The sequence below is a fragment of the Suillus paluster genome (assembly GCF_016628075.1).
Source record: "Suillus paluster strain FC165 chromosome Unknown EDB91scaffold_5, whole genome shotgun sequence".
Lineage (NCBI taxonomy): Eukaryota > Fungi > Basidiomycota > Agaricomycetes > Boletales > Suillaceae > Suillus > Suillus paluster.
This window is the reverse complement of record NW_024537565.1, coordinates 900,925-923,585: the sequence shown is the minus strand read 5'-3', so window position 1 is coordinate 923,585 and position 22,661 is coordinate 900,925. Positions and strand designations below refer to the sequence as shown.

Below are 22,661 nucleotides of genomic sequence, written 5' to 3'. Positions count from 1 at the left end.
GAGTTATCACTTCTGGATCTGCATCTCATCCTTTTCTAATGGAATCTGCAGTTTTAGAAGGATTTCTATCAAGTGTGACCTAAGCTTATGCCTCAACACGCGCACTCTGACCTTCGATGGTTCTATAGTTGAAGGAGCTTGAGAAACTTGGTCCAAAGCTGAAGGGAATTGGTACGACTATTCGTTACGCTAATTGAATAACACTCAGCGGAATCACAGTCTCTCAGTCAGTTAAAGAAGTCTTGCAGTCCCTTGTCGACGATGGACCTTGTCCAGGGGGATAAAATCGGTTCTTCAAACTGTATGCTCCCAAACCTGGATATATGCGCTTGATACGCGCAAGAAACCGGATGCTAACTATGTTTTCAAGTTTTCTGGTGCTTCCCTTCGCAAAGAGGGACTATTGTTGAACTGTTCGCTTGTCAAGGTGGCAGCCATACTGATCCAGTGTACACCATAGGTCCAAAATCGTCCTGGACAATGCAAAAGAGGCCAGGACCAGCTATGAGGTTCAGCTGGCTGAATTGAACGTTACTATCGAGCACGAGAGAGCCCTTAGACCCCTAAGTGTTGGTTTCATCTTCATCTGATGAATAATATATGATCCCTAGGGCATTTTAGGATTCTCGCGCGGCAGCGTTGGAGCAGCTGACATCCGCGAAAAAGCAGCTCGCTGCTTTGCAGGAAGAGATTGATGCTTACGGCGCTTGCGATCCCGTGAAGGTGGATGAGAAAAAGAGAGCGGTCACGCTAGCACATGAAGCAGGAATCCGGTGGACAGGTAAGTGAAAGCCATATCATATCACTTGTTGTTAACGGCCCTCCTTTCAGACAATTATTCCATCCTTCTGTCACATATCACCCGCCAAAATGGGATGGACGCCCAAGACATTAGGAGGTATCTGGAAATCGGCGATGATTATGAGGACATATTCTGAAGTATCGTACATCCATGGTTGTTACACTGTGTCTGAATAACTCATCCAAAGACTTTCTCTGTCTTTACTAATCCTACTTTCCTGTCCCCCCTCCATTGATATAACGACCGGTCGCGATGCAGCCTTGAACGTGGACAGTTCTCTGATCGACGCGACAGACCCACTATCCCGTGAGTTGAGGCTCGCAAGGAGTGTATTGCAGTATAGCGAGCAAAGAGGTAAGTCGAACACGACGTACACCGCAGTATTTGGAAAGCCAAGATACTGAAAAGCGACTTGAGCACGCGAAACACCCGGAAATATCATGGAGACTCACTGTGATCATATCAAGAAGAGCAAATAAAGCGGTCCAAATTCCGCTCAAGACCGAGAAAATGATCATTCGCTGGATCATCTCGCTCGTTCTGCAAAGTGTTCAGCAGGACTTGACCTCCTTCCACAAGAGTACTTACGCAAGCGTCATGGCTTGTCTGTGCAACTGCCACAGCGATTTAGTCAAATAAAATGCAATCGCGATATCAAGGAAGGACATGACGGCGAGATAAGAAAGCACGACTGCCTTTCATGGTGAGGGTGAGGATGTATCAAATGGGATTGACTAATATTAATTATTACCTTTAGCGATGCGGTGAAGACACCGAGGTTCCCAGTGTGAAAACTGCGACGCGTTCCTGACAGTAGATCTATTATTCAAGTAAAACCCTTACCTCTTAACGACGCAATCTATGAATGACTTTAAGTAGTCACGAAAACATCGAGGTGGCCACAAACGCACAAAACGCTGCCCCCAGTTCGAAAAGACCCAATGACAACTGTTTGGAGAACCATCTTGAGCATGTAAACTTTGGTATATAGTTGATCCTGACCCAGAGCGAGGGGAGCACCTTTGATCTCGTCTCGCTAACTGCATCACCCAGACGTTAGGTGCTTCAGTACACAAACCACATAGACCTACGTCTGTATGCTTTGACGACAAATATTCCTTGCACGCAAACACAAACAACGGTCTAATTATTTCAGGAGTCAGGGAATGCAACATCCAGATGACGATCTTACTGAGAGGAGAAAACCGGCCTGTACGGCATTTAGTGCTGTACATGATCGCGATGCTGACAGACTCACCGAAGACACCCTACAACATCATTAATGTCATGCAAAAAAGTGGGTTGACATGTAGGACGCTTACGGAAGAACCACCTCAAAAAATGAAAAGTCTCCGAAGTGAAGGACTAGGTAGGCGTAGGCTGCACTCGATGTCTGGAGATTGTCGCATCAGAGACGAACGTCTTGCTTACCTCCATGAAATATCAGTACTGTCTGTGCGGCGTTCATCGCACTAAAATCACAATTACATTAGATGGAGACGTTGAAAGGCTCGGAGGTGGCAAACAATATGGCAGCAACCTTCGGGAAACTCAGGACTGCGGATGTGACGGATACCACGAAGGGAGACTGACCATAATTTTGAGCCATCGATCATCTCTCACATAACTGAAAATTGGGTCAAGCAAATACTCGCAGCGCCCAGAGTTTACCAACCGAGTAAAATAAGAAAGACTAGAAAAAGGTAAGGATGCCATTCAACAAATGCATTACCACTCACGTTTGTATGCAAGAAGCTCCCCAGAGCATAGCGCAGAAAATTGTTGAGAGGAAATAAGCTCCGTACGTCGTTCCGATAGGAAATGGCAACATCACGATCAACTGCGTCATAAAGTGAGGATGGGACACCAAAAGAAAGGAAAACGAGGTAGTATCGTTTCTGGAGACGCCTTTTGAGGTTGGATGGAGGGAAACATGACACTTGCCGTCACCGTTACTATACAATTTGACCCTTGAAACTGTTCCACTTATGGATGCCAGAAAGAAAAGCTGTGGATAGTACCTCGTTTGGGCAACAGGATTAGCAACTCGCCAATCCGTCACCACTGCGCAAGAGGTTCCAGGCCAATGAATATCACTTGTTCACCTACATACATGGTTCACAATGCTGCCTTCGACGTGCTTGAGAACAATCGTATCTCCATCCTGTCCCTAAAGTGAGGAAGAACCCTCCGTAGCCGTGATGGATCAGTCAACACAGGGTGGCAAGCCTATATTTTGCCGTGATTCAGGACGTACGCGTTGTCAGGCATCATGGGAGCGAAGCACTAGTTATTGGACACAGTGTGGCATGTGTTGGCAGAGAAGACTTTATATGAGTTGCGCCTGAATTATTACGGAGGGGCCAAAGCAAACTTTTGAGGATATTTAGTTTCCTAACTTCAGTAAGTCAGGAAATCTTCAATCTTCAACGTAAAATTGAGCGTGAGGCCATCAGTATACTTAGTACTATGAAACCAACCTAGAAATGGGGAATTATTTATCGTTCGGCAATCACAAATGTCAACCTATGCGTGCCATGGGTCAAAACGTCAACCAAATATTACGTGAGATGAGCTCCAAAGATAGAAAAGTCGAAAATCAAGGTGACGTCAAGTACAAAGGCAAGCTGTAGGTAAGCGTCATGTTAACGTTGTCGATACTACCTTCTGAGCTCGGCGGGCTCCGACTTACGGTGCTACTAAGTACCGTCGTTTTTCGGGGTTGAAACTATACTTCTCGTAACGAAGAAGGTACTGTAACGCGTATGTATGTAATCGAAACACAAATTCCGACGATCTTCAGTGGGTGTTTACCACACCAGTGGTACTAAGTATAGCGGTGCGTACTTAATACTTATGATATATACGTCGATTTCATCATCCTATCACCATATATGTAGCCGTAAGTCTGTCCAAGGTGATCACGAGGCTGCCGAAGGGAATTTTTCACCAGGACTGTCGCCGTGCGCTTATAGACTTCTTTATTTATTTGAGATTCAAGAAGGGGTGGAACGTGGCCGTGCGGAACAAATACTGAAAAAGTATTGCCACGTACGAAGGAGAACCTTATATAGACATGAGGGGGGATAGTATGAAGACGGTTTGCTTTTATATCCCGAAAATATCGTTCTGGGCGGAACTTCATAGCAAGAGTGTAGGCAGAACCTGTCCACGTGAAATCCCCCTTTACTTAAAACAGACGACATTTACAATGCCAGCAGATTGCCAACGAACCTGCTCCATCACCGATAATCCTATTGGCGGAAGAACCTTAGTAAACGATGGTGATATGCAATTCGTTGACACGAGGATCCCGGAAGCTGAGCAGGCGTCATGAGACTAGAACTTAAGAGTCGCATCATGCATCCCGGGCGTAGCAACGCGAAAACGGATACTTACAGGGAGGTCAGCAGCTGAGCGCTGAGCGCAGGGACAGGAGTATATCCGTCCAATTCCAAAATGGTGGCCCTGCCTGACCACAAGACTAATTGCTGTGGCACATCACGAAAGGCGAAATTGATCAGCCGAAATAAAGTCCAGCACGACTTGCTAGTGAGACAAGTCGACGGCTTGACAGTCTTGATCAAGCGTTATGCTACGCCAGTTATCTGAATTTTGTGTCCCCTGTCCATAAAGAAGGATTGCTTCATCGATGTTCGTAGCCACACAAGTATGTGCTGCCCTTGGAGTTTCGTTAATAAAAAGATCATGATTCGAATCACGATAAGCAGGAAATGAGTACCGGCTTCGACTACTTCGTTTTAGTCGCAAACATCAATATTTTCATCTCCAGCTTCACATGCAGGGTGCTCTCGCGGTCTACATATCCAGTGTTGCTACGACACAAGTATCAGTCAGTTCAAGTTGTTAAAGGAGGCACATCATATGACAGGGATCTAGCTGAGAAAGCTCCAGGGCGAAGACTTACTCGTGCATCATCCAGTGGCCCAACTCATTCTTCAGCACCGAATGAGTCGCATGGGGCTCAGGTTGACCGATGGATCTTTGAAACGAGCGTAGCCGATGCGGGAGCAAATAATAGTCACATAGGAACAAAACAATCAGTACACATTGACTTCGTCGAGTCAGAAAAAATTTAAACCTATTTCACGGACGCCAACGATATTTTCAGCGTTTTGGGTGGGGCTGCACAGCCAGGTTCCTGTCTGTGGGCCTCGATCAGAAGCACAGCGTCTATACGCGCTGGAAAGCTATCTTAAGACCAAGCTCGATGCGCTAGTGCGTTCCTTCATTAAGATCCGAATCTATATAAAAGGGTAAGTACCATATACGTCCTACAGGGATTGGTGCAACTTGGCGCAAGTCGGACGAACAAACAGACGAAATTTGAGAAATGAATCCAGTCAACGCCGAAAGTGCTTCTGGCCGGTTGTTCACAATTGCCCAATGGAGTGCCGTGTGACCCTCGATATTGCATGTTTGTAGGGGTCAGAGAAATTTGCAGCTGGGAGTGCAGCAGCGCAGGCATCGACGATCGGAGCGACAGAGGAGTTACCATCACGATGAATCTGGCCGATAATTACGGGTCACAGGTGGGATGATCAGAGCGCTGTATATTATTATCATAACTTTCCTACTCACATGATATCCGACTGTGCTCCCTCAAGTTCACGAACGTTTCTATAGACTCGAGCCTGCGGAGGTTTGCTGTAGGTTTTGGAAGTCAGCGAACTTGTTAGAACGACCTTGCAGAGTCTCCATTCGGCAACTCTACTGGTTGATTCTGCAAGCTTTAGTAAGGCTGCCATGTCACATCTCTCCTAAGCCTTCTGGTCTGACTTTGAATGCGCATGGTTAATGGTTATAATCTTAATGGTCTCCATGACAAGAAAGGGATGGATAAGTGGCTTTGTGACAAGTGTGCCACTGGGGCACATCTTGCCTGCTTTGGATCGGTTGGCACGCTCGCTGAGCCGCGGCATTCCAAGTGGTGTATCCCGAGAAAGTCACTACATATTGATGTGGTTCAACATTGTCTCTTGAACTAACACTTCTGTCTCGCCAACGTCAGTGCAGCAGCGGGCAAACTACATCCTATCGCGGTCCACTTCTCGTGCACCCCTGGATCATTGGCAGTTCATGCCTTCACCTCTGACTCTCAAAATGCCGAGCTCCCGTCGCTCAGCTGGACTTTTTACCAACGCCTGTAATACTGCCCATGAGCAGTTTCGCTGTCTAGATGCAAGTTTTCTAACCCACTCGTTGGACGCCGAAATCCAGAGGATGGAGATCACGCCGCGTTTCCTTCGGACAGCGGCACTAGCCTCTCGGAATATCTCAATCTCGACCTACCTTGTCCATACCTCCCACCTGGAGCTATATCTTCTTCATCTGCGATCCATACTTCAAACTATTGCGCCTCACCGTCCCCATTCGCCCACGATGGCGAGATGCGATCCCTTCTGCTCTCTTATGAAGACGAATATCCTTCTCCATCCTCAATGATCGACTCTCCTCTACCGGTCGCATCTGTTCCTGTTCCTCACCTAGCATCTCTTTGCGGCCGTAACTACTCCCCTCGATTTCCGGAAGATCACAGGCTCCTCGAGACCTTCGTTCAAAATTACCGCCTTTGCGATGAACTTGGCTCAGGTGGATACGGTTTTGTAATGACCGCGGTCGACCGCCAGGAGAACGTTGAGGTCGCTGTCAAGTTTATCATCAAAGAGAAGGTCCCGGAGCAGGCATGGATGGAGGACGAGGTTTATGGTCGAATCCCCATAGAAGTCCTGGTACTCCATCTCGTAGAGCACGAAAATATTATCAAGTGTCTCGAATTCTTCGAGGATGAGCTCTTTTTTTACCTCGTGAGTCATGATTGTCCGGTACTTGTTTATTCCACCGCTCAATGAACAGCAGGTTCAAGAACTTCATGGCTCTCCGTGGCACAAGCGCAAAAAATCTCATGATGCTCATGCGCATTCTCCCCTTGACGACATCATTATCCCGCACTTTAGCTCGTCGCCCCCCGTGTTATCTCCCGCCGCGTCTGAATTTTCGGTTCCAGATTCTGAGCCAGAAACTCCCCCACAGGTTTCAGGACATCTCCCGCCCTCAGTTCTCGTGGAAGGATGCGATTTACCCCTGGACCATGACTTGCAGCACCACTCACTTCATCTCACACGCAAGTCGTCTACCCTCGAGCCACCTCGGCCCTGTTATACGCGCCGCCCCTCGCACGATCTTTTTGAGTGCATAGAACAGACAAAGCACAAGCGCCTCTCTGAGAAGCAAGCACGGTATATCATGGCTCAGGTGGTCGAGGCAGTACATTACCTCGACAGTCAAGGAATTTATCATAGAGACATAAAAGATGAAAACCTTGTCATCGACAAAGACTTCAAGGTATGGCTCTGTTTAGCTAAATTTTTATCTTTCATTGACCGCCGTGTTCAGGTCAAACTCATAGACTTTGGCAGTGCCGCGATAGAAAACCGCAATGAACCATCCCCATACTACAAACTCTTCTTTGGTACTACTGCATACGCTGCCTCCGAAGTACTCCTTAAGCGATCTTACCAAGCCGCACCCGCCGAGATCTGGACTCTCGGTGTGCTGATGTCATACTTGCTAACCGGGATGTCCCCATTCCCCACCGAAGTGGACGCCGTTGCGGGGCACATCGTCCTCTCCGAGCTTCCAGGGAAGGGACTCGGTAGCTCATGCCTGCATCTCTTGAGCAGGTGTCTCGAACCCAACCCTCAGCTACGTGCCAATATCCACGAGGTGCGCGGGCATCAATGGCTGAAGGGCGCGTTGGATGGTGTGTAGCCTTTACTCTTTATCGACCTTATTTTTTCTGTGTTACCGCATATACCTTGAGATGTTTTGTGGCATGAGCGCACCAGCTTAAAATACATACCCACCCATGTACTCGCTATACCTCTTTGTCGTATCCTGTGTATGGATTAGTAGATTTGACTAATTAACGTTCCTGATGGGGGTTTTAGTATGTAAGTAATTCAAATTGACTGACACAAAATCAAATTGAGATATCTTCGCAGAAGCTCCGATCCCCACAATTTTGAGATTCGAGAGCTTCACAAGTTGATACGACACGATGGCCAGTTTCATGTGGAGACGAGGTGTGCAGTCGGGCAAGCGTCACACGCCTGACTCACACGGTCCTGACACCAGTACTAGCACGATGAGTAGAAATGTCGGCACTGACGCTACTCTTCGTAAGAAATCACTGAAAGATGTTGTTCGGTGTGTCCACTGATCATTGGAGTGCGAGGGCCTCACTCACCATCCTCAGACATTTTACTCCAGCATGGTTTGCTGTCACTATGGGTAAGTCAAAATGCGCCTATCTAACCGATCTATGATAAATTGGGTATACAGGGACTGGCTCAATCGCCATACTTTTCCACAATTTTCCTTATGCCAGTGGTTCGCCTGTAATGCGAGGATTTACACTTGCCTTCTTCTTCTTCAATCTCGTGCTCTTTCTGCTCTTCAGCATCATCACTGCGGCTCGATACATCTTCTTTCCTGGCATCTGGTTTAATATGATACGGCATCCCGTACAGAGCTTGTACATTGGCACGTTTCCGATGGGCGCAACAACGTTAATCAACATCGCCAGTACCGATATATTCCAAACATATGGTTTCGGAGGAAAGCCGTTTCTTTATACGGTGTGGGCATGTTGGTGGATCAATGTCGCAATTTCATTGGCATGCTGCTTTGGGATGATACACATTATGTCAGTCCGTTCATGATGCACGCAAATGAGCTGGAACTGACCTACAGGCTACGTCCCACAGGATCTCTCTCCAACAACATTCTCTCAAGTCTATGACAACTATTTGGCTTCTTCCTGTTGTGACACTTGTCGTCGCATCTTCTTCTGGAGGCGTGCTCGTGCCGGCGCTTCAGGTCTATTCCCCCTCGTATGCGTTGCTCACAGCGACGTTCTCCATGTGCATGGTTGTAATAGGTCTTAGCCTTTCCCTGATGCTACTCACCATATATGTCCTTCGGCTGGTCGTATATGGTTACCCCACGGGTGCATCGATCCTGTCCGTCTTTCTTCCCGTTGGTCCTTGTGGACAGGCAGCATACTCGTTCTTAAGGCTGGGGTCCGCTTTCCGCTCGCTGTTACCTCTGAGTTATGGCGATCCAGGCGGAGTGTTGCGGCAGCCTGGAACAGGTGCAACAGTGGAGGTGATATGCGTGGTTGGCGCTCTGGTGCTATGGTCGCTGGCGAGCATGTGGATAGTCTTTGCTATGCTCGGTCTCGGTTACACCCTTCGACGGGAACGCATTGACTTCCGACTGTCATTCTGGGGGACTGTCTTTCCTAACGTGCGTACCTATAGCTTTTTGTTGGAGGGTAATCACTCAATCTGACTATCCACAGGGGGTCTACGCAAATCTCAACTTCACCTTGGCAACAACATTTTCCTCGGCGTTCTTTCGCATATGGGGTTCGATATATGCGGTTGGTACGTTGGTGTTGTGGGTGTGTATTGCCTTGCCTACAATACGGATGATCCCAAGCGGTCGTATATTCGACGCGCCGTGTCTGGAAGAGGTCATGATAGGGGAAACGGTGAGGGAAGCAGGGAAAAGCGGAGATGATTTAACAAACTGAACGTCATGTCGGAGAGATGTAGATATGTTCAAGACTCACTCGGTTCATTTTCGGAGGTGAAGCATCTAGCAGGTCTACCTGCCTTGTAGTAACGAAATATAGACTTGGCTTGTACTTCAGTACTGCCAGAAGGCTACAAATGCGCCTTCGATATTATTAAAGTTCGTCGATCTCTGATGTGTTCCGAGTCTTATGAATAGATCGCTTTTTCAATGATTCGTAAGAGCGCACATGGAGGCAAGTTTCCAGGTGTAGATGCTCTCAGTGCTTCATACTGAGTATTGGCTTAATCTGATTTTCCCACAGGATGTGCCGACGGAGAGCAGTATATGAGGGCCATGTCACAGGTGATCCTATCATTTCTGACTAATGGGTGCAGGCTGTTTCATGTCTCATCCTCTTTATTATCACGCACTGACGTTGCAGCTGCAAGAGATTGACATTCATTGTCTAGAGCTAGACGGGTGTATACACGTCATATAGACTCAATGCCAACGGAACCAAACAAGACGGTACGTAGTGAACCTCCGCATAAGCTTTGTTGTCGTGGGCACGCCGAGTTGGCGGGGAATGGCTACAGTTGCACTTGTGAAAATGAGGCAAATGCGTCAGTGATGTCACCCCAAGTTGCGTCATGTTCAGACTGCGAAGCCAGAGGACAAGACTGATGTGGCGCTTGGGGAGGTGTTATACGAGAGAGATAAATAAGCCGCTGAGGAGCTTAGAATCTGTGCTGGTTGCGTGCTGGTACCGAGGAGACGCTGACCAGAAGCGTGCCCATTGCTCGGATGATTCGTGGCCTTGTGCTTGTTTCAGCGCCGAAATGCTGCAAGGGAGTCCCCCTTGCGGAGGTAAGGAGGTCATTAAACTTAGAAGCGCTTCGGAAGCTCAACGAAAATGAAATATCGACCCCTCTACCTAGTGACGCCGACCGTCCCCAGAATTAGGTAATCCTGTAAAGGCTGTACTGGACCGTTGATTTCCCCGTGATCAGCTCTACATCCATGACAAATACCCTTACAAACTTTGTCAGTCATCGATGCCATCATCCATGACGAATGCCCTTAGAAACTTGTCAACGTTATTCGGTGTCGAAGTTAAACTGTACAGCTGCTGGCATTGCCAATTGATCTAGCGTTCATAGATGATCCGTGAGATGACATATATGTTGTGGTGCACGGTGGGTCATAGACTGGCAGTCATACAAGTGTCTCCCTTTCCTTGAGCGCAGATATCTGATTAGGTTCTGGAATTCAATCAGCCTCATCATTATGCTGGTGGCACCTCCGCGCAAATCATGGAAGGAATGTATACAGTACGTGTGACACAATGTCCATTGTAACCTTCTGATCGATATGTAACAGGAATTTTACCTGGGCCTGGCATACAGTGATCATGGGCACTGGCGCTACATCTGCCCTGGTCCACGCGTTTCCGTACGGAAACGGTAGTCCAGCGATCAAGGTCGCCACTTTGATCATTTTCTTTCTCAATCTCCTCCTCTTTGTCTTTTTTACTGGGGCAACCATCGCGAGATACGTGATGTTCCCTGACATCTGGCTCAAGATGATCCGACATCCAACCCAGGGTTTATTCATGGGTGCATTTCCAATGGGAGCTGCGACATTAATTAACATAGCACTGGTAAGTTTGCTGTTAACCGTTTGTCCTCATCTTCGATTTTCGTACCTTTGTTGCAGGTAGCGCATCAAGAATGGAACTTTGGAGGCATTGGTTTTCTATATACCCTTTGGGGTTGCTGGTGGCTCGACTCAATCGTATCGTACCTCATCGCTTTTGGAATGCTGCATGCGATGTGAGTGCGGAGGTTCAAATTTTCATGGTGTATCGCTGATGTATAGCTCACAGGATGGTGGAGCAGAAACATACCCTTGAGAGTGTGAACACTCTATGGCTATTTCCAGTTGTCACTCTTATCGTTGCATCTTCAACTGGTGGTTTACTCTCCACTGCGCTTAAAGCTCAGTCGATGAAGTTTGCCATCTGGACAGCTCTGTTTTCGTTGACTATGGTTTTCATTGGTCTCAGTCTCGCGTTGATGGTGATCACGATATACCTCGCACGCCTCATCGCAAATGGCCCACCAGAGAAGCCACTCGTTTTGTCTGCTTTCCTCGCATCGGGTTCTCTCAGTCAGGGAGGATACTCGCTCATCATCAATGGCCAGAACCTATCCGAAATCCTTCCGCTGTATGTCCCAGGCACGTTCCCAGAGGTAGCAGCTGCAGGACAGATGGTATTCTCGTTCTGTTTCTGCGGAGCTTACATCCTGTGGTCGATGGGCATCTGCTGGATCATTATCTCCTCGAGTTCCATATTTAGCGTGCTCAAAAAGGAGGGGAGCATACCTTTTTCCATCACGTATCAAGGGTTGATCTTCCCGAATGCTGTATTTGCGCTTCTCTCAGTGCAGCTTGGCAATGTTCTGAACAGCGGCTTTTTCCATGGGTTTGGTGCTGCATGGACAGGTCAGAATACATGTCATTGTCCTTTTCGAGACCTCACCGTTTCTGACAGTTATCGTCTTCATCCTGTGGCTGAGTATCTTTGCAAGAACCATCCCAGCAGTCATCGACAGGTCCATATTTGTTGCGCCAGATATCGCAGCTCTACCCTTACCACTTCATATTAACGAATTTAAACTGCAGGAAGCAGTTATATCAATACCATAGCTAGATACCAAGTAATTTCATGGGAACTTCGTGGATATGTAGTTCCTTTTGGAAGTACATGTCGCTGGCCGACTGTGACGGTCGCCTTGGGCGTTACCAAACACCACCGAAGATGGAAGAGCCGAGGCCTAAGGATACGAGCCTTGGCATAGATGCGTATAGATGTGTTCTAGTATTTTCTTTGCAAGGACTCCTGCCTTCGGTCGGTCCTTCATGTTTATAGTAGCAACTCAGGAAATACAATATTAGCGCAGTACATACTGAGAAACACGGTCCTCGAGTATTGGAAGGATCCATCAAGACATGAGAGCGGGGGAACCCAGTAGATAAGAAAAAGAGCGTGGGAAACTCAAAAGTCTAAACATCAAAAATAGTGTGTTGCAGTCTACACATTAAGTTAGTGGTAGGACGTAATGCCGCAACAACACTTTGACATTACAACACTTCCACATTACCTTCACTCTTAGAATATAATGTAGTACAGGATATTTGGGTAGTCTACATTCTATTCAGCTCATTTGTAACAAAATCTTCGACCTAGATATTAGTGTATTCATGTATTTCTTCTATTACATACATGGTCAGACCACAATCATACACTTATCACTCACTCAGTTATGAATGGATCTTTCTACAAATTCAGACGTGGTATCATGGGTATAGGTCCATCATATAGCAAGTGGCTGATTACACAGATGTATCCTCATAAGACCCTAGATTCATCACGGAATCAGGCTGGAGATGTTTTTAATAGATATTTTTGGCAAAACCAAAGCAAATATGCGCAGATTATATCCAAAGACAAAGTGATGTAAAAGCATCAGCATCACGACGTCAAACAACAATAAATTGCAGGAGAACTCCAATTCTGATGAAGCTTTGTAGGTCTCACAACTGTGATAGTCGGCAGATAAACACTTGAAGGAAGTCTTGCATCTCTCCAAAATGGTGGTCACCCACTGTACGAGCTTGACTTCGTGATGGCTGTTTGTAATTAGATGCAGTCGGCAAACGAGAGTTACAGTATGCTTCTAATATTTATGCAGTATTGCCATCCCTCACCATTAGCGTACGCTAGTCAGCCAATTAGCCTAGTACTAGTAGTAATGCATAGGATTGCGGCTTTCTGGCCATACAGGAGGGAAGTTCAAGTTCTGCTCCAAAGGTCTCAGCTCTATAAAGACATTTTATACATGGATTCAGCATACGAATTGAAAGTGGCACCGTACATCCTATCTACTTGCGTGTGAATAATGAAATAGGCAAGTCCCATACAACTCTCAGAGACCTCGGGGAACTGAAGCCGTCGCTATTGGGAAGTGTGCCAAACTGACCAGTGGGGATTGGCTGAATAACGATAGGCTGAATGTCTTCCAAGTTCATTCGCCTGTCACCAGTGGTGTCAGAGATAGTGCTTTTCGCACGTCGCGACTTTGCGGCGATCTGCAGAACATTAGTACTCCTAAATGTAGATCATGATGAGCTAGGTAAAACAATGCGCAGATGAAATTTACATTATGAAGGGGAGACTCCTCACGGCCTCTGAGAACACTGGAAACATGTGTGGTTGGTCATACATATGGTCCAGAGCCGTCATGATAATGTCATTCATTGGTGCTGGTTCCAGGATATTCGCGATGTCAATATCGGCGTCCACCTCGACCTCGACCTCGACCTCGACCTTGACCTCGACCTCGACCTTGACCTCGACCTCGACCTCGACCTCGACCTCGACCTTGGCCTCAACTTCGTTCCCAACCCCAGCCTCGGCCTCGCTCTTGGTCTTGTTCTTCCTCTTCTTCTTTCCATCCTTCATGATGAGAAGTAGAGTATGGTAAATCTGATATATTGACGCAACTTCTGTTAATTTGATACAAAAGGATAAAGGGAGGAAAGACTTGTGAAAGTCATTAAATTTCCAACCAGGTGTTGTGCTAAACAATTGAAGCTTGACAGAACCTCTTCTGGAAAAAGGTTGCCAATCCTTCCGTCGCATTTTCCATCCGATAACCCTTCGACGGGATACAAAAGGGACTCCCACAGAACTTCTCGAAATATCTGGTGACTTATGAGGTCTGAAATCGCTTGCTGGACCTGGATAACAAAACACTTGAGGTCGAATTAGGCTAGTTGGTCTCCAGTCTCTTACCTGAGAGGATTTGCCTGAGTTAAACATCAGAACGAAGGAGATAGCCTTCTGGCTCATCTTGGTGGCAAAGTCGGGGTGTGCTGACATCATGCCTTTCAGGACTTTTCCTAGGTCCGATTTAGCACTGGAGAATGACTTGGCCAGCTGCTCAAATTAGTTCCTTGGAGGAAGCAAACGCAAGGACGAGAGAAAACATACACTTAAGCGAAGCACAGGCCATCCGACAGACACAGGTTTCGGTCTTTGAGATCTTCGCAATCACTGATCAAACTGTAAGATAGCAACTCATAATGTAGCGTCCAAGATGCAAGGTGCCTACCTGGTTGGGACTCCATGGCCTTGTAGGTCTTTTGAGCCATGTCTAAACTAGTGAGAAAACAATTCGTTATCAAACGTCGTGTGTTCGTCGCAGAAATTCGAAACAGGTTTCCAGAAGCTCCTGTCCACAAACCGCCAACAAACAGGCACTTTGTGAGTGTAATGATTCAATTCCAGGGTGACCTCCTCATGAAATGAAATATTTGTGTGCGTTTCACCCTGTCCATGGTACTGACGGAGTCTCTCCACTCTAGGCTGGGAGGCACGACCTGTGGTTGCTCATCGAAGGCCAGCTCGAGTTGTATTCCATTTGTTTCCTCTAGAGTGAGTTGCTCATCAACACCGCTCGCAGAATAGCCAGTGGATTGGTCATAGAAGTTGAAGTCACTATTTGTAAAATTGGTGCAATCCAAACCTGGCGCAGGCATGCTAAAGGTAGGCATCTCCATAGCATATGGAAGGACTGGATCGGCAAAATCGAAGTGCTTGAGGGGTGAATGTCCCGATGGAAATTGCATAGATGTGCTAAAGGTGGGTGTCTCTACAGCACATGAATCAGCGACAATGAGATGCTCGGGGGGCGGATATCCCAATGGAAATGGGGCATGATGGAATTGTACTGATCCGTTCAACTCTGAAAGCTATCAATGTGACATGAGAAGCCATGTATGACCACTACTAAGGAACAAAACTCACCAACCACGAAGGGAGAGCTAAACCTTTGACACCTGGTCTGCAACAGGTAGAATTGATCGACCGGACGTAGGCACCACTCTCCACCTAAGTTTGTACTTGCATAAGTGAACCGTCTGGGGCGGCGAAGTTCTCACCATTGTCGCAAATAAATTGTGGATATAGTTGATATCCCCCTCGCCGGGGACAACTAGCATTCCAACTTGTAGAAGTACATGAATCCAAGGCTGATCATCCTCAAATATTTTGTCACACTACGAATGAAACAACACGATGAGATAATTAGTGATTTGAGGTAAAACTCACATAGATGGGGTAGATGTGGTCGTAGTCGGCCAGGTAACCAACGAGAATGAATTCTGCCCCAGTAAAAGTGACAAACGGATGCTGAAATTGCAGGTTAAAAGGAAACAACGGCCGATGGACGGTGACAAACCGGTTCGCTCTAGAGGGAAAAATTCAGCGGATGGTTCATAGTACAGAGTCTACTTACAGCGAGTTGTATGAGGCGAAGGACGGAAGTGCATTGTGGCATGTATAGCCACACATTGGACATTGAGGGAACACTATCCATGATCAGGGTAGTAGGCAAGTGAATTGACAATGAACAAAGGCTGGTCATTGATTATAAGACTAGCCATGGATTACCAATGGCCAGAAATCATGGATGGTCAGAAGCGAATAGCTAGGAATGTGTGGTGGGCAGGAGCGGTGGGCAAGGCGGTGGGCAGACGTGGTGGGCAGTCCATGAGTAATTAAAATTGTGCCCATCGAGTAATGTAACACATACTTCACATTAAGGCCAGCCAGGAAATCAGATCGCGCTGTAGTGTAACATTAATTTTCGTAATCATAATCGAGGGTGCAGTCCATGAACATCTCATCTAGTGCCTCGACAATCGATTCTGTGCTTGCATTCCTTTCCGGCCCAAAAAAACATGGCTCCTCGACACCAAGGTAATCGCCCTCTTCATCCTGTTCATCCCGCTTTCCGTCAGGTGGTTGGGCGATTTCCGTTGGGTTGTCTTCAATACATTTGTCTTGCACCTGGGCGCTTGTCTGGCCGGCATGTTGTGGTGCGGAGTTATGAGCTTCTAAGACCCCCGCACTATGTGAGTAAACATGCCCTACCCCGAGGCCAAAATGAAACCTCATGAGGGCGTCACGATCAACAAAACTAATTGAGTTGTAAAATCAGCAGACATGGCCAAAAACGGACAGAATCACTCACCTATTAATGTAGTACTCTTTCCAATCGTGTTTATCTCCCGCTATGGGAGAAATCCCATCATTCGAGTTGTGCTGGCCTCGAGAGAAAGCTGGAATAATATGACATGCCCTCAGCACAGCGCCCAGATTCGCTAGAGGCAGGAAATGAACACGGCACAAATTATGCGTTTCCCATGCATGGTCTTGTACAGACTCATACCACCGCATGAAAAGGAACTCTGTTCGACGAGATTCGTACACATTCCCGGTGTGAACAATGTTGACGTGGTGTATACCGAGGACCTTGGTGTAATGGTAGTGACCATCGTGCCCATCATCATGTTGGAGCAGCATGATGTTGCAATGAGGGGTTCTCGGATTGATGACGTCTTGAGCCCTTTGAACATCGTAAGTTGTATAATTGAGCCTCACCAGGTTGTGGTGATAGATTCTGTTACATTTAAAGAGAATGGAAGCACATTCTTCGGTGGTATGGGTGGCTTTCTCCATAGAAGGTCCAGAAGCTCCCGGGCCAATACGGTCCAGAATATGGTCTTTTAACCGCGGCAGGAAGTCCTAAGACGCATGTCAGAATGACAATGAATAAATTCTAAGAAGGTCAGCTACCTTCATAGCAGGATCTCCCACATGACTGCGAAGGTAATGACCAACTTCATCGTAAAGCTTCTCGCTTTGGCTGATGTGGTGGTGTAGCCAGGGATCACTCGCGGTTTCGTTTGACTCTGCATGAGAAGCCCGTTGTTGCTGTCGTTGTTTAATGCGGCGCAAGCACGTTTGACACCGCTCAATCTGAGTTAGCTGTTGAACAAATGCTCTGTGATCAGTTCAGCGGTATCTACCCTTCGGTGTGTGGTGCTCCAACTCCCCCTAATAGCAGTTGAGTTAGAGGGTGGACGGGCAGTAGATTATGGCTTACTGGCTCTGTGCTGTATGAATCTGTGGTTCCAAAGCGACAGATGGAAGTCACATAATCCCTCAGCACATGAAACTTGTAGGTCTGAAGATTGAATGACTTCTTTCTCCTCGGTTGCCTTGGTAAGGGTGTATCCAGCAACTGCTCTGCACTGGCCTTCTGTTTCCCTTTAGCGTTGGTACTTGCTGCAGTTCCTCGCCCAACGCCATTCGCCTTGCCTGTCTCCGTCCGCTTAGCTGCGTCCTTTGCTTGCCAATGAGACTGCACATCAACCTCACGATCGAGCTCCTGGGTGCTGTATGCAGTGCACACTGTCGCCTTAAACTTACGAAATTGTTCACCGAGATCGGTCGTTTGTTGGTCGAGGATCGCTAAAGTCAGGTCAGAATGCATGCAAAGCTTGGCAAGTCCATGCCAGTGTGCCATGATGAAAAGGAGATCCATGATAATTTTATTGTGACCTTCAGGGAGCAGGCCTTCGAAGACCGGGATAGAACACTCGTGCCAAGTTAGTTCACAAAGCAATATGAGAATTATCCCAAACACATACCTGAAGAAGATCTTTGAAGTTTCGTGCAGCCAAGTTCGACAATTCAGAGGTGTTGGCAGAGAATCACCTAATTGTTGTGGGCCCAAATGGGGGAACCTGTCTGTACCTGTCAGAGGTGTGGATGAGTGTGGTGGGCCTTCATTGGATACATATTAGCCACCTTCTATCAAGCTTGTGGACCAGGTCCTTATTTAAGGCGAAAAGTATTCGCAGTAAATGAATTAGAAGCATACGCCAAACCCCTAGTTCAAACTCATGCAGGAGATCGACGACAAGCGCAACAAACACATTGAATCCAAACACGCTAAGGCTGTCTGACAGCGAGTTCTAATCAAGGGTGAGTGAAGGCCACAAGGAAGATGGATGATCGTGCTCACTGAATTCGGTACCCACGAATCAGGCTTGAGAAGCGACTCGACTGCTGCACTGTCAATGCCATGGTTCTTCTCGTATATGAACCTGCGCGCGGTAGCAACAGGCTGACTCCTCAAGGTATGAGACTGTGCCATCGTTGAATGTTGTTGCCAATCATGGCTCATTCCCAGATTATGAAGGCGAGCGGTCGGTATCAGACATCGTGTACAGGGACAACCTCCCAGCTGCCAAATAGTCGCAACAAGAACCCTGGCTTTGGTGAGCTTGGATTTCTTTGGAGAACATTAGTGACTCACTTCTCAGGATAATCTGCAGAGTAGGTAAACAATCGCAGATAAAATCAGCGTTTTATCCCGTCACAGCACAAAATCACGATCCTGTGCTCATAAGCCTCCAAAAATTCGTGTTCGAGCAAGACTTTCCATTGAGCCTGAAATAGTTTGCGCTGACAATGTGTTGTGCACTCGCGACCAACCCCCTTGCCTCCAGTGTAAGTACCAGCGAAATCTTTGAATGAGTCTGGCAGCTGCCAAGACATCAGTTTTGAACACTGAAGAGGAAACTTTAGAAGGGTAATCGCACCTTTTGAAAATAGGCCACATGGTTAGCCAGATTGCAGGATGGTTTGCAACAGCAGTATTTGGATTCATTTCCAAAGTACATATACAACGGCCAGAGCTTCGCATTGCCAAATGTTGTCAGGTGCATGGCATCTGACCAAAACATGAGTGCGACGACCACGCATGGTAAATCACATCCCTCCTCTTGAGGAGACTCCTGAAGTTCACGGTGCGCGTCCATAAAAGTTGGAGAGGTGTACAGTTCACCTTGGATGTCAACCTCATGGGGAAGATGGGGAGCACTCCATTGCAGTTGGTAAGGTTTGTAATGAAAAAGTTCATCATCCTGAGGATTTGAGAGCTTTTCACGAATGATGGAGATGAGAGATTGATGGTAAAGGTCTGCTGCAATGTACAGTCGAATGCCTGGCTGAGCTGTGGTCCGAGAAAAGGGAACTTGAATAGTTACTTGCGTTTTGCGCCAACCTGCATCCTCATCCTCCCATTCGTCCCTCTCGTCGTTGTCAATACTTGCACCCAGTCTCGAGTTGATTTTTTCCCATGGCGTACTCCGGAAATCATCGGGATCAAAATTTGGGTGACCAACAATATCAATCAGCTCTTTGAAGCTTTGATGGGACTTCTGTACACTGCCATTCCAGTACCAATGACCGAGCTCGAAAGATGATTGATTGGGATAGGGGTGAAATGAAACGTTGTGAGTCTCAGCAAGGGCATCTAGCTCTGCTGAAGCAACAGCTGGGACATAACTGATATCTTGGAGCGTTACTGCTTCTTCCGGGTCGTGAGATGGGGGGGTGGATGAGAAGAACTGGCGAATCAATCCAAAGACATTCCTAGCAGTGCGGAAAGGGGGAACTGGCAGAGAAGCACGATCACCGGTGGACACGTCAGTTGGTCCCGGTGGATTAAGCTCTGGTGCTGGGGTAGTATGGCCAGGGGGGGCGCTTGGAAGAGGTTGTGGGAGCACATCCTCATGCTGCCTATACTGTAGTGGCATGGGAACACCAATACGTCGGCTCCTCTGCTGTGCCAGTGATAAACCCTCATCTTCATCTATTTCCATAGGCACGGTGCCAATACCAGCACTAGATGCAGCGGCGGGTGGATGGTCCTGCAATAAAGGTCCTGCACCCGAAACCTCATGTGGGTGGTGCATTCTTGGTGGAGTTGAGCAGACATGTAAAGGCTCAGGCTCCACGTTGAATGGCTCATTGACCTGTTTAGCAGACGGGAACGATCCCCATGGATGGTGGGGGTGCGCACTTGAAGATGTAGTGCTAAGGCAGGTATACCCATCGACTCGTGACCGTTTTGCAGAACCCAAAAGGTCCTTCGCTTTAGATAAAGTGGAAAACAACTGCTTCCTGCCCTTTGTGCATGAGCATTGATGTTTACTGTAGGCGTTCTCATGCATGAATTCACGCGTACAGGTGCATCTGAAGGTGATTGGGGCCCACAACGAGTCAGCCTGATCCATGACGATGAGGAGCAGAAAGCGTGAGGAGCTAAAGACAATATAGTTGAGCCCAATGATAAAAGATTGCCGCATGGAATGATTTATGATTTGGCAACAATAAAATTGGTCACTAACGATGGTGAGTCAGTGTGATTACTTCTGAATAGCCTTGGCATTATGATGGTGGGCCACACAGCAGGCTGGTGCACTTGATGATGGCATGATGACATAGGCTGAGTTGCTGCATCATAAAAGCGAGGTAAAACATGTCCTACGTCCTTGCTACACTGGATCACTCACTGGCAATGGAAGCTCCATCTTCACCTTCTTCAACCATTACTGCCCCCCCTGACTACCATGAAGCCGCCCGACGGTTAGCCAGAATGATTGTGGAGGCTATGACATGCAACTTCGCCCTCATGCATTATGATAGTGCCTCGGAGTCCATGATCAAATGGTGTTGGTGAGATGGCATTGGGATCCTATGCAAATGTTGAGCTGACACCGCTCGAAAAAAAACGCAGGCCTATCGGTTGTGATGGAAAAAAAAATTCCGCCATCCCATCTAGAGATGCACCACAATGGATACGATTTTAGATTCCCATGCTGCTTATGTGCTGATGGCGGTGGAAGAGGGGTGTATGTAGAGTCTGCCGTGTATTCTTGGTGGGATGAGGGTACCAAAAAGACTGATTGGACCACAAGGTGTGCAACCAATAGATGTGGATACCAAGGTTCGATATTCTTCATGCTCAAGAAGATCTCAGACTCAATATCACCTAGTGAAAATAGATAAGTACTTCTGGCTACCATCCTCAGCCGCCTTCCAGTACCCTCAAAGAGGTATGATTGCTTTGTTGCAGCACTGCAGGTTCATGACGGACAATAAAGAACAGGAAGTCTTGCCTGAGGCTATTTGACTTGAATGGACCCACAGGGAGCAAACAGAACTGTTGAACAGACTCAACTCTTCTATTGGTGATGGAATTCCTGCAAGGGAGTTCTGGGTCCTGTTTAGACGCTGCAAAAAATGCATGCGAGTAGGAGCAAGGCCATCAATGAGCCGTCATATCTGTTCAGGTGTGACAAAGCGTGTACCACGGTCACAGTACGCTTTAATCGAGTCAGTGACGCTCTGTTCATAACATATCTATATCGCTACATCACTCAGCTTGATAGTACTAAGGCCCTCCATCATCGAAACCAATCTGATAGCCTTATCACAAGCTGCGGCCCTTGACAATGAACGGACAGTGTGACTGACTGACTAAGACCTATGATACAACGTAAATATTGCGAGGATATTCCAAAGCATTTACATAGACACTCCACAATGATGTAAAATAAGTTACTGAATTATGTAATTTTGATATTGTTTGTTGTTTGGCGCTGGGTAGCCTGATACTCGCCACGATCGAATATTGAAGTTCCGGTTATAGATAATTGATAATCTGCTTTACCCACGCCAATACACAGTAGTACCATTTGCATCACTTACGGTAATTGGCCCCTGTTAAGCTGTCAATCCCCCGAAACATAACACATTATAACACTTAGATGTCTCACACAAATCACGCAGCTTGTATGGGATCATTGCCAATGAAAGGCAGAAGAGTTTTAGTAAGTAACAATTGTAATCAGCGACCAGTAACTAACAATTTTTATCAGACGCAGGTTGACATATGGTTCAATTCGGTAAGTCCGTCGGGAACTTCTCAGTGATGGGCTTACCCAAGATATCCAGCGTCCTGCTCAATCGGTCGCCGCACTGCCCATGCGCGGTCTGGCCGCGGCAATAAAAACCACGTTTATCTGTGTTGTAAACAAGGTGAAAGCAACACTTCGGGTGAGTCACACGATTTTCATTAGCATGATCATGATCACACATGTTGCCCTGTTTATGTAGCTATAATGACTCAGAATCAGGGTTGATTGTCACGCCTTAGGTGTTCACTGCATAGCAAAGCCTAACGCATCCATATCATCATATACCAAGTTGTAGCATATCTTCATCCCCTCACACCTCAGCGCTACAACAGTTGTATCATAATTTAGCATTGTACAATATCTCGGACTCCATGCAAGATCACGATTTATCTGATTTTGAGTTTTCCACAGACTACATACATATTAACACACTGGAGTACGATCCTACGGTGCCATCTTACCCTACTCCTACTATATCTATCACGATCACTTCAACTGCCAGTAGTCTGCACGGTCGCTAATTATATCCCTGGTTTAGGGTTGTTCCAAATGGAGTTATTATGATCAGGAT

At 47.0% G+C, this 22,661-nt stretch overlaps 6 protein-coding genes across 6 annotated transcripts; 3 read left to right on the top strand and 3 right to left on the bottom strand.

Moving 5' to 3' along the window:
* Nucleotides 1-1,011: 1,011 nt before the first annotated feature.
* EDB91DRAFT_1078297 (uncharacterized protein) lies at nucleotides 1,012-2,651 on the bottom strand (the record flags this gene model as incomplete). The annotated part of the gene is made up of 13 exons (XM_041315004.1): nucleotides 1,012-1,061; nucleotides 1,103-1,202; nucleotides 1,255-1,342; nucleotides 1,391-1,416; nucleotides 1,554-1,596; nucleotides 1,646-1,661; nucleotides 1,714-1,842; nucleotides 1,894-1,945; nucleotides 2,061-2,070; nucleotides 2,125-2,182; nucleotides 2,234-2,255; nucleotides 2,396-2,495; nucleotides 2,542-2,651. The coding sequence occupies 13 exons, from the start codon at nucleotides 2,649-2,651 to the stop codon at nucleotides 1,012-1,014; spliced, it is 804 nt and encodes a 267-aa protein (XP_041182240.1).
* A 3,613-nt stretch (nucleotides 2,652-6,264) lies between these two features.
* On the top strand, nucleotides 6,265-7,594 carry EDB91DRAFT_1234868 (kinase-like domain-containing protein; the record flags this gene model as incomplete). The annotated part of the gene is made up of 3 exons (XM_041321256.1): nucleotides 6,265-6,630; nucleotides 6,683-7,168; nucleotides 7,220-7,594. The coding sequence occupies 3 exons, from the start codon at nucleotides 6,265-6,267 to the stop codon at nucleotides 7,592-7,594; spliced, it is 1,227 nt and encodes a 408-aa protein (XP_041182239.1).
* A 225-nt stretch (nucleotides 7,595-7,819) lies between these two features.
* On the top strand, nucleotides 7,820-9,641 carry EDB91DRAFT_1105906 (voltage-dependent anion channel). Its single transcript, XM_041317453.1, has 5 exons — nucleotides 7,820-8,032; nucleotides 8,082-8,116; nucleotides 8,168-8,531; nucleotides 8,593-9,133; nucleotides 9,189-9,641. Exons 1-5 carry the CDS (start codon nucleotides 7,884-7,886, stop codon nucleotides 9,420-9,422), a joined length of 1,323 nt encoding a protein of 440 aa, XP_041182238.1. The 5' UTR covers nucleotides 7,820-7,883; the 3' UTR covers nucleotides 9,423-9,641.
* A 748-nt stretch (nucleotides 9,642-10,389) lies between these two features.
* EDB91DRAFT_1105897 (voltage-dependent anion channel) lies at nucleotides 10,390-12,383 on the top strand. Its single transcript, XM_041317452.1, has 5 exons — nucleotides 10,390-10,737; nucleotides 10,787-11,066; nucleotides 11,123-11,238; nucleotides 11,292-11,911; nucleotides 11,961-12,383. Exons 1-5 carry the CDS (start codon nucleotides 10,694-10,696, stop codon nucleotides 12,113-12,115), a joined length of 1,215 nt encoding a protein of 404 aa, XP_041182237.1. The 5' UTR covers nucleotides 10,390-10,693; the 3' UTR covers nucleotides 12,116-12,383.
* A 968-nt stretch (nucleotides 12,384-13,351) lies between these two features.
* EDB91DRAFT_1243785 (uncharacterized protein) lies at nucleotides 13,352-15,831 on the bottom strand (the record flags this gene model as incomplete). Its single annotated transcript, XM_041322338.1, has 10 exons — nucleotides 13,352-13,577; nucleotides 13,630-14,012; nucleotides 14,075-14,209; nucleotides 14,265-14,408; nucleotides 14,819-15,223; nucleotides 15,279-15,362; nucleotides 15,413-15,529; nucleotides 15,582-15,662; nucleotides 15,712-15,720; nucleotides 15,769-15,831. 10 exons carry the CDS (start codon nucleotides 15,829-15,831, stop codon nucleotides 13,352-13,354), a joined length of 1,647 nt encoding a protein of 548 aa, XP_041182236.1.
* Nucleotides 15,832-16,388: 557 nt separating this feature from the next.
* On the bottom strand, nucleotides 16,389-17,195 carry EDB91DRAFT_1027698 (uncharacterized protein; the record flags this gene model as incomplete). Its single annotated transcript, XM_041312660.1, has 3 exons — nucleotides 16,389-16,452; nucleotides 16,507-17,060; nucleotides 17,112-17,195. Coding segments are annotated over 3 exons (702 nt in total), but the record flags the coding sequence as incomplete, so codon positions are not given.
* Between the last annotated feature and the right edge of the window lie 5,466 nt (nucleotides 17,196-22,661).